This window comes from Malus domestica, chromosome 04 (assembly GCF_042453785.1).
Source record: "Malus domestica chromosome 04, GDT2T_hap1".
In the NCBI taxonomy this organism is placed as follows: domain Eukaryota; kingdom Viridiplantae; phylum Streptophyta; class Magnoliopsida; order Rosales; family Rosaceae; genus Malus; species Malus domestica.
The window spans coordinates 2,491,916-2,503,219 of NC_091664.1; the positions used below are offsets into that span (position 1 = coordinate 2,491,916).

The window sequence follows — 11,304 nt, forward strand, 5'->3', positions numbered from 1 at the left end:
TCCCCTTAGACCAACTCCAATGGTGGGTTAAAAGCTAAATTTCCCCATGTATTCCCCCCAAACACCACCCAACCCATGCTAAAACATTGGGTTAAAAGCCAAATGCCAAAGCTGGGCCAAATACCCCCCCCAAAATTCTCCCCCCATTCAAGTGGACTCGCTGGCACTTGGGCCAGTCTCGGCCGACCCACGCTCCAAACACGCGGTGGGCTTGCAAGGCTTTCCCGACAGGGGTGGGCCCCGCTGTCAGCTTTGTGTCGGCCAACATCATCATCCCAATGGCTATAATTTTAATCCAAGGGCTGGGCTTTAAGGATTGTTGGTTGATCCAACGGTCCAGGTTCAAATTTAATTTTTTTAGAATATGTTATTTTAAAATACATTGAATCCAACGGCTGAGATCGAATATAATCAAATCTAATGGTAAAAAAATAGATCTAACGGCCCAAATTTAAATCCAATGGCTAAAATAATTTAAAAATATATATTTAACTAAAATTCACCCAAAAATTCTATAAATACCTATGTATTTGTTCAAACATCCCCACAAAACTCAAATTTCTCCTACAATTCTTCCAATTGATCTTTCTACCATTTCTTTCCATTTCCAAATTGTTCAACATGGCAAGAGAGCATATTAGAGGTTGTAATTGGACTTGTGAGGAAGATGTTGTTTTATGCTTGGCATGAGTTTCTGTTAGGGAAGATGATGCAGTTGGCACAAATCAAAATAAGAAGGTTTTGTGGGATAAAATCATTGCAAAGTTTCAAGAAAACTGCAATGGCGGCAGGCAGGATGGTGGTGGTGTTTATGATCGGTGGAAGTTGAAAGTTTGGTGTTGAATGGTTGGTGAATTGAAAGTTAGGTTATGGTTGAAAGATTGGTGAAAGTTGAAGGCTTGCTGTGTGAAAAATTTCATAATTTTTCAATATTTATCATAATTTAAATATTTTTAGATTAAAATGTTCATAAAATTAATTTACGATAGTATACATATTTATTTATTTTTAATTTAATTTAAGAAAAAAAATAGTCTAAGTTCATTCTTTAATAATCATGGGCTAAAATGTTAAGCCAGAAGGGTTGAAGCAGAAAAACTATTTATGGGCTAAAAAATTTGGCTTTTAACCCAACCATTGGAGTTGGTCTTAGTATAAAAATATTGATGTATTAAAAAAAAATTACCAAAGGGAATAATGTAAGGACAAAGATTAAAAATTACACAAGCTATTTGAAAATTTCATTAAATGGCCATTGAAAAAAACACTTTTTTTTAAGCAACGGGCTGGTTTGGTATTGTTGTACTTTGAAAAAAAATTATTTCTGTTATGCTGTGAGATTAAGCTCATTTTTGCTGCTTCACATTTTCAGCTTTTTTTCACCCAAAACTGTGAAAATAAGCTGTTTTTTAGTGTTTACCAAACACATTTTTGAGCTCAGCTTTTTTTTATACCCACTTTTTATAAAAGCACCTCAGTACCAAACAAGTACGTAGACTTGCTTCTACTTTTCTATACTTTTCTATTGTCACTAACATCAGTTTAAAAAATAATAATAATAATAAATTGTTTTACCAAATTTTTTAATAAATAGTTTTTTTTTTTAAAGCACAACAATCTCAAATCAACCTGATCAATCCAAGAAAGAACAAGTCACCACCCGAATACTGACGATAATACCAATATTGGCGAGAGATTTGCCTCAAAATTGTCTCTTACTATTTGGCTCTTATGGTACTATTCTGTCTTTGTTTGTCCGCGAGAAGTCTCAAGTTCGATTTCAAATTTGATATTTGATTAATTAGCCCTCTAAAATTATTTTTTCGTCTTAATTTATATTTTTTAATCTGAATTTGTCTTACTTTGCCTCCAAAACAACCAAAATCGAGTCATTTCACCCCATTTTCGTTATGAACGACGAATGAAAGGGCTGTCGAGACATTTCATGTCATGCTAATAGTAATGAGCCTTTGTTTGGTGAGGTGAGAAATTTTCAAACCGTCCTAAACCTCTAAAATTGTTAAATCTTTGCCAACATGTACACAAAAGTGAGGCAGATTCAGTTTAAAAAGATAAAGTGAGATTAAATTGGTTTTAGGGTGTCGAACCTTAAAACCGCGGCCTATTTAATTATAAGTAACTCATTGTATGATTTAGTCATGAACCCTCCAATATTGTTTTATTAAAAGAAGGAAAAAAACATATACGCCTTGTAACTCAGTTAGTTAAAAAGTAATCACTCCACACCATGGTGAGAAAATTGTGGCCTGCTTGTTTGAACCATCATTGAAACAACGAATTAATTCACGTAAAAGATTCACATGGTAGGTCTTTTACCAGAATGGCATCGTCTAAAGAAACTGGACGCATTGCAGAAACTTCTTTCTTAGATCAAACAGCCCACAAACACCAAGATTTAGAGTTCATAAAACTCCAGATTGAATTGTATCCAAATCCACCAAACTCAACATTCACTACACCAGTTTACTTCGACTCGCACCACAAAGATATCAAATGACTAGTGATTGGTCAAAAAACAATTGTCAAAATCTTGAAATACCGGATATGCCAAGCAAAACTCGAAAGATTTGCATTAGCACACAGGCAACCAGCATATGTCCTAGACAAATGAAAAAGGTTCCAGCTAAAACGGATCTCATCGAAAGCCAAAAAAGAAAGAGCCTCGTCGACAAACTGTTTATGCAGCAGCGCCAGCACCCTTTCCCTTCTTCCTCTGGAGCTTCTTCATGTAAAACTCAAGTTCCTTACCCTCCAAGATGTACCTGACGAAAAGTATGCAAGACAAAATAAGATGATGCAAACAAAGGAATACAACTCAAGAGAATAGTAACACGAGTTATTAGACCCACCCATCACATCTGCCACATTGGCCTGGACGGGAAGATATGCAAGCCAGCAATCTCCCACCTCCAAACTGCTCTTCAATATGGGGGTCTAGAGTGCGACCTTGCTGACGTTTCTCAAGTTTCCTGGCAACATGATTACTCTTCTTTGCTTCCTCTGTAGTTCCTTCTCCTTCCTGCTTGTACATATAAAGATAGAACTCGTTAGTGTGATAATGAAATGAAATTACCATCCACTAACAAATACAAAGTGAGAACTGAAAAGGACGGGTGATAACATGAAAGCCTATAAGAAACCATTTATCCTTATTTCACAAACCATGCACATACACACCATCGCCTATAAGTTACTGAAAAAAACAGATGGGCCCTAACAATACATACCTACATCATTCGTGTTTCTATTATAACCAAATAGGACAGTGAGATTTGACATCACTTCTCAATACTTCTCTCAACGCTAACCTCACTAACCTCACCATGCAATTCAACAACCATGTGCAGTTACAAGTCAGTGCAACCATTCAGAAGTGAATACTAATTTTCAAGCCAAGTTGCTCATATTGACAATGATGATATGTAAGTAAGTAGAGGGTCAATAAATTATCCCGCCCAATGTAGCAAACAAAAGGTGTCTGAATTCACAAAAAGCTTACCTCTGGGGTATCCTTCTTAGCAACAGCAGACTTCTTCCTTCTGCCAATTTCAACTCCATAATGCTGGAGGTACCATTGCTTAAATGGAGCTGCATCCACCTGGACAATGGCGCCTTTCACCAGAGTTTGTGTTCTAACAAGCTCATTGTTTGAGGCATTGTATACAACATCCAGGAGACGGGTTTTGCGAGTAACGGCTTCGCTGCCCCACGAGAAGTTCCCAGTATCCAACCTGAGAGCTCTCCATTTGACATTGCCTCCTCGCACACGGATTCTCCTTACAGTCTTGTTGCTGGAGAGCTTAGTATTTGCAGGCTGACGGCCGAGCTCATACCTGGTTAAGTCCAAAGAATGAGATACAATTAAAAATTCATAACCTTACAATTGTCTATCTTGCAAGCAAAATCAACAATTTTATTCCCCAAAAATCCTAGATGGTTAAATTCCCTCTAAATTCCCTCTAAATTCCCCATTCTAGGCAATGCCACATGCACAGTACCAATGGGATTCAAGATCTACGCTAATTCAATCCTATTCTATTCTCTTCCTGGGAAGCCCAAAGGAAAACCTGTGATGGTTCATTTCACATTCTTTCTATCGATATCACTGCTTCGACTAAGCAAACAAATGAGAATGTTTAACAGGACTAACAAACTCCAAAATTCATTTACAGCAGAAACGACATATTGAAATTAAGATTCTTTTCAGTTTTATGCGCCAAAATTGTAAAACCTAGATACCATGAAATAGACAGAGCCATGTAGCAAAATTTTATACCTCACAAAAGCATACCAACCCAAAAAATCAAAACAGATGAAACTCGGTGTTTCAGCCTATAGAAATTCAAATAAAAAACACAAGCGAGACTTCAGTTGCATTTGTAGAAGTTAAGATACACATCACATTCTTTAAGACAAGCACTAATCATAATTACCACATAGAACCCAGTATTTAGCCTAGCAATCCAATAAAAGCAGGCACCAACATACCCACAAAAAATTGGAGAACACAACGAAAAACCCATAAATAATTTACGATTAATAACGGATCTTTTGCCTAATTACAGCATAACAAATCGATAAAACAAAATATTACAAAGGGCAAATAATAGAAAATGAAGGAAAATTAACAAGCAATCAAAGAGTAAAGCAGAGAGAGAAATGGAATTGAAGGTAGAAAGCATTACTTTCTCTTCTTCCTCCATGCCTTCTTCTTGCCTCCAGTAGCACGGCGCTTGTGCATCGAGTCACGTGAGATACCTGCATATTATCACATATACAAAACCGGTGACACACATACAGAGAGAGTGAGAGGAAAAGAGAGAGAGAGAGAGGGTCTGAGTGGTACCCATGGTTCCGGAGTGAGAGAGAGCTTCGGCGAGACCTCCCCCTCCTCCGCGCTTCGGCTAAAGTAAAACCCTGAAACCTTCTTTTTTCAAAAGCGGGTGGCTGTCAAAACCCTAGGGCGATTATACGAGCCTGAAGGATATTTTCGTCCTTTTCTGTGGCTATTTTTATTTTATTTTTCCTTTTTCCTTCTTGTGTTTTTCTTGAAAAATTGCATAAATACCACCCGACAATTTCGGACCGTTCGATAACTTACAAAACAAACAATCAAGTATTATTCCACTAAATAAGGTCGGTTGAATGATTTTAAGAATGTCATTGTGTGAATTTTATAAAATATTTTTCCGAGTAGAGATTTAGCGGGTGTAGTCAAACTTGGATTTGAGAAATTTGGAAAAATAACCAAAATTTGGACCCCATATAGAATTATAGCCATCATTTTAATTTTATTATAATTAGAACCAAACATGAATCGGTATTTTCCTATCAAACACGTTTTAATGTTCTTTTTTTCTCTCTTAAAATCATTCTCAAATTAAACCACCGCACATGTGTATAAAGTTTTTTAAAATCCTCTCAAATCCCAAGGGAAATTTGGAAAAATAACCAAAATTTAGACCCCATATAGAATTATACCCTTTTAACGATGAGGGAAGCAACTACGCCCACCATTACAAATATTAGAGTTGTAACCGCAAAACTCGTTTTGGTGTTATCTGATTCCAACACCTTTTCTTCTGAAAATCAACTCTGCAAACAGTTGATCTACAAAAAGCACAATCCTTTTTCTATAAATCTTGTTACAGATCAAAGCCCAATTTGATTTAACTTGTACTTAAATCCAATTTGATCTTCAACAAAGAGAAATGCAAGAGGGAAAGAAAGGGTGAGAGCTTATTGCTTAGTGGTTACCTTGAATAAATGATATGATTGTCTTCGGAAAACAAATTGTAACATTGCGTGAGGCACCAACCTCTAGGTTTTGTTGGGATGGGAAGAAGATGACAAAGATTGGGTTTTTTGAAAAATTTAGAAAAGTAACTGTTAATATCAGATGAAAAAATAACCAATAGCTTAATAAAACTTCTCATTAGAAATTGGCTGAGCTTTTGAGCTTTTTGAGAGGGCTGGAATTGTCTAGGTTGTTGAAGTGAGACTTTGAATTTGTTTTGTAAAAAGTGTTTAATCATAAGGGTATATTAGTACTTTTATATTAGATTTTGGTTATAATTATCATAAATTTAAAAGGGTAGCTATAATTCTATATAGAGTTCAAATTTTGGTTATTTTTCCAAATTTCCCTTGGGATTTGAGAGGATTTTAAAAAACTTTATACACATGTGCGGTGGTTTAATTTGAGAATGATTTTAAGAGAAAAAAAAGAACATTAAAACGTGTTTGATAGGAAAATACCGATTCATGTTTGGTTATAATATAAATTTTACGATGGTGACAACCAGTGCTTAAATTTTTTTTTGATAAAAATCCGATAAAGAGATGAAAATGAGGATAAATCATAAACATTAGAGAAATATTTAAGGTCTGTATTCGACTTGAATCTAACTTTTTAAACTTAAAAATAATTTGCAAGTTTTAGGCCTTAAAAACTTATGTGGTAAGATTATTTTAAAAAACTGATCTCAAAACTAACTAAAAAATATAGTTTTTCTCTAAAAACATAAAAAGTGAGTTTTTAAACTTAAACTCACTTTTTTTTTCTCTCCCTCATTTCCTCTTACTTCAAATCTATCTTTCTATCTTTTATTCTTTCTCTCTCCTCTTTTTTTTTTTACCTTTTTCGTCTAACCTCCAATCCGCTCTCTTCATTCTTCCGATTATTTCTTTCTCTCACTCATCTTCCTCTATCTCGTATAATCCTCTATCTTCTTTCTCTTTTCTTCAATCATCTCTTACTTTCTTTCCTCATCTCTCGTCTTTCTCCTTCTCCTACGACCTCTATTTTTAAATCTCTTTGTCTAGTTTAAGTTGTAAGATTTAAAATTTTTAAATCGCAAACCAATCAAGTTTTTAAGTCTTAAAGAAAACTGTTTTCAAAAAATGTTTTTAAAAAATGTTTTAAAAATGAATTTAGAATACTAAGATCTTTATATTTCATCCATTCTTTTTTTAAATCTATTTGCCTTTGCATTTTCAGTTAGGTAACTGAATTTAGGAAGGTGGAGGTCAATCCATGGTCTGTGGCTGGAGCCTGGAGGGGTGGTCCGGGTGGGGCATGTGCTTTGAGTTTGGCGGAGGCTGAGGCGGTGAGAGGTCCTTCTCTGGCTTGCATGGTGCACAGTTTCTTACACGTTGCACTTAGATAAAAACTTGCCAAGAAAGCGGATTCACGGATTCACAGTTCCGTGACGTTTCGAAAAGCGCGAAAACTTGCAAAGAAAGCGGTTCACGGATTCACAGCAGACCCCATTTATTGATACAACGGCATGAACACATTCCATATTTTACACAACCCAGATTCCCAACACAAATAACAAAACAAAAACCCAGAAACAAAAAAGAAAAATCAGATGGTTCGAGATTAGTAATTTGGTACAAACAAACACAGATTCGAGATCAAACATTTTGAATCCCAATTCGAATCAATCATTTGGGGCCGTGAGGGGCAAAGTTGAGCAATTGCTTGGAACGGAGCCACGGCTTCACCACCACCTCCGAATCGAACAACATGTGGACACCATTCCTCACCGCCGACACCTTGACGTAGTACTTGATCCCGGAAACCACCTGGCTCTGCGCCTCCACCACCTCCAAGAACTGAAGCTCTCCGCCGCCGTCCATCTTCTGGGTACCCCTCTGCCTGTTATACTCCTCTACCGAAAACCTCCCCAACTCTTGAACCTCCTTGTTCGTCTTCACGTTCTCGATCTCCTTCCTTCCCCCGAGCATGCCGCCGTACCCATTCGACGCGACGAAGAGGAGGCAGATCAGAAGGGCAAAAATCGGAACTTTCATCATGATTTTGTATTGTTTGTTGGAAATCAGGAAATTGATTCGATTTTGTTAGTGGGTTTTTCTGGTTTACGAAATTTGCTGTGGTGTGGTGAGGATTGAAAATGATGGCTTTGGCAGAATCTGGTGGGTCTTAGGGTGCGTTTGGTACGCAGACGGGACGGAACGAGACAGAACGGGACGGGACGGAACGGGACGGAACGAAGGTGTAATTTTTGAAAAAGACATGGGGTATATTTGTCTTAAAATGGTAAAACATTGTGTTCCACAGACGTGGAACAAACCCGTTCCAGGGGGGCATGTGGGACGCAAAAACACCCAAAATCTGTCCCGTGGAACAGCCCGTTCCACCCATTTTTAGCGCACCAAACGCGGGACGGAACGCCTCGTCCCGTTCCGTCCCGTCCCGTCCCACGTACCAAACGCACCCATAGTTATTGGACTTACCTTTGTGAGGTAGATCGTGGAGTATTTTTGTATAACATTTTCTTACTATTTAAGTAGTATTTGATATGGACAACCACGTTTTTTTAATTAATTAAAATTTTAAATTTAGTTTATTATTTAATAAACTAATAATTAAGAAAAATTAATTAATTAAATAATAATTATGGTATACAAAAAGTCTTTCTCCTTCATTTCTTTGGGTTTTGCAAATTTTTCGAATGATGTGGATGTTCACATTAGATGCCACTAAGGTGATATAGAAATATGGTATAACAACATGGTATGAATAACATTACTCAAAATTTTCATCGTGATCGGAACAAGAATAGTACATGTGTTTTTAATTTTCTTTTTTTTAAGTTATTAACTTTTTAATATACATATTCTACCATTTGTATAATAACATAGGTGGTACAACTCATATTCTTCTCACACCAAAAAATTTACCAAAAAATATGGGGCGTTTGGACACGCAAATTAAGAAGGTGGGGATTGTAACACAAACGGCATGCCGCGTCTTAGTTTGCTGGGAAATCGACACGTCGCAAACTACCTCCGTGTACACACACCGACTGGCACTGATCAGACGAGGGATAGAGGATTTGATGGGGGTTCATTTTTCTCCCTTCAATTTCTGCTTTTTGGAGAAGCCAAAATTCATGTCGTATAGTTTTCTGTTTTGTAGCTGCTTCACCGGATGATCATCTTTGCCTAATTGAATTTTCTGAAATTTTGTTAAGAATCAAATTAAAAAATATATAATTATGCTAAAGTCAGTTACTACGTATGAGCGCTTCTAATCTTAAAAGTATCGGTCACACAAATCCAATGAGCAAAAATCTCATATAGTGAACAAATTCATATTCACAAACAAATTTGGACAATTTTTCGTTTTATGCGTGTCATCTTTGTGAAGCTGCCATACTAATCTTTTATGAATCATCCAATTTTATCACATGTCCTTCGTAGAGGACAAACACACTTACTCTTTTATTGATAAATTATTTTACATAGTTATTATAATTGTGAAAGAGAAACTCGAACTGGAGTGTACAGTGAGCAAACAAACTATTATATAAGTCATTAATTCTATATAAATTGAAGTAGAAATTTATATATGAAGATAATAACTTCAAACATTTGGTTATTACATTTGGAAGTCATCACATCTGCCTATTATTGTTAACGAAGAACTTACTCGTGATGAATTCATGATGGTTGTGACATCGTGATCTAATAATATTGAATGCATAAATTTACACATACAAGCATAACCATATTTTGTAAAATCGAATCACATGAAGATAAACTCGTTTTTTTTTAATTTATCAATAATAGATTTTATTAAATTACATGTTATACTCGCCGCCGATCAGATTTAAACACTCGCTGCCATACAAAAATTCAACACCTTTATGTCATAAAGCACCACTTGCATAAACTCGTTTCATATAATTCAGTTCTATGTCCTACTGTTGTGATGCTTATCGCCTCGGGTCTCTGCAGTTGACGGAGCATAGAGAATGGGGGGAAGAGTACGGTGGCAGAGGCTGGTTTTGGTGTTATCTGTAAGACACAGAGAGTATGAGAGAGCGACACGTGTGGATCTAGTTGGGAGAGTGCAGCCACATTGGAGATTGCATGTATGCAACTTGCTAAGCTGCTGTGGACTGGAGAGGTGGAAGGAGTTTTTTTTATCAAGTAAAAGCCAAAAACACAATTGACAACATTCACGTGGGAGATATGTTCTGAAAAAGTTTGGAGTAGGTTCGGATTCGGGATTTGAACTTTGGAAAGTTCTAGTGCTAAATACAAATTTTTAAGAGGTTTTTATCATAAATGATATTTGAAATTGATCAAATTCATCATTTTGGTCCCTTATTTTCAAAATCAATCAATATTGGCTTTGATATTCACTACTACACATCAATTTGGTACTACCGTTAAGATTCCGTCAACTATTTTGTTATTTTGTATGTGAAACCTACAAATCCAATGAAATTGTGACATGTGGATTACACAAAATAAAAGTTTTTATCGCAAATGATCCCTAACATTGATCAAATTCCTCATTTTGGTCCTTGAGTTTCAAAAATCGATAAATTTGGTCCCTAACTTTCAATACCGCACATCAATTTAATCATTCTGTTAAAGTTTCATCAATATTTGTTGTCCAACTAATCTAATCATATAGCACCACATGGATTAACTATAAGATTTTTTTTTTAAGATTTAAAACTAAAAGTAAAATAAGAAACTAAAAACCAAAAGTAAAAGAAAAAAGAAGATCATCGTCGTCTTCATGAGGGTATGCTCAAAAGGAAAAAGAAGGCACACCACTAAAGTACTTGGCCTCCTTAACTCACTTCTCATTCTCTCTAGTTGGTTATAATCATAAATCCTATCAAATTTGAATTGAATTTGGATTTGATTTTATTGAATTTAGATTAATTTTTTTTTTCCAATTGGGGTTGTGGGATGTGAGAAAAATGTCAACGCATAATACTCTTTTTTTGGTTCACACTTAAAAAAATAGTTTCTTATGATTAATCAACGTTGAGCCATATAATTGGATTAGTGAGACCATATTAACAGAGGGAATAAATTGATGTGCAGTAGTGAAAGTCAGGGACCAAATTTATTGATTTTTGAAACTCATGGACCAAAATGAAGAGTTGGATCAATGTCAGAGACCATTTGCGATAAAAACCCTTATTTTGTGTAATCCACATGTCACCATTTGATTAGATTTGTGGGTGCCATGTACAAACTAACATAATAGTTGACGGAATCTTAATGGAAATACCAAATTGATGTGAGTCAGGGACGACATTGATTAATTTTGAAAGTGAGGAACCAAAATGATGAGTTTGGTCAATCTCCGAAACCATTTGTGATAAAAACTTATTTTTAAATACGAATATAATGCAAGCACGTAAAAATAATAAAAAAATAAGTTTATTAAATTACTAAATTTATTAAGTACAAATCAACATATATCGGCAAAACTTCAATTCAGTT

General features: G+C 35.6%; 2 protein-coding genes and 1 non-coding gene across 3 annotated transcripts; all 3 read right to left on the minus strand.

Moving 5' to 3' along the window:
* Positions 1-2,369: 2,369 nt before the first annotated feature.
* On the minus strand, positions 2,370-5,042 carry LOC103400617 (small ribosomal subunit protein eS8). The gene is made up of 5 exons (XM_008339268.4): positions 4,868-5,042; positions 4,707-4,779; positions 3,521-3,854; positions 2,871-3,040; positions 2,370-2,783 (listed from the first exon to the last, which is right to left on the minus strand). Exons 1-5 carry the CDS (start codon positions 4,869-4,871, stop codon positions 2,699-2,701), a joined length of 666 nt encoding a protein of 221 aa, XP_008337490.1. The 5' UTR covers positions 4,872-5,042; the 3' UTR covers positions 2,370-2,698.
* Positions 5,043-7,269: 2,227 nt separating this feature from the next.
* LOC103400616 (cysteine proteinase inhibitor B) lies at positions 7,270-7,949 on the minus strand. Its single transcript, XM_008339267.4, has one exon. The coding sequence runs from the start codon at positions 7,840-7,842 to the stop codon at positions 7,471-7,473; it is 372 nt and encodes a 123-aa protein (XP_008337489.1). The 5' UTR covers positions 7,843-7,949; the 3' UTR covers positions 7,270-7,470.
* Positions 7,950-9,153: 1,204 nt separating this feature from the next.
* LOC114824664 (U6 spliceosomal RNA) lies at positions 9,154-9,257 on the minus strand. The gene has a single exon (XR_003772937.1). It is a non-coding gene; the product is annotated as a U6 spliceosomal RNA (small nuclear RNA).
* Positions 9,258-11,304: the final 2,047 nt, after the last annotated feature.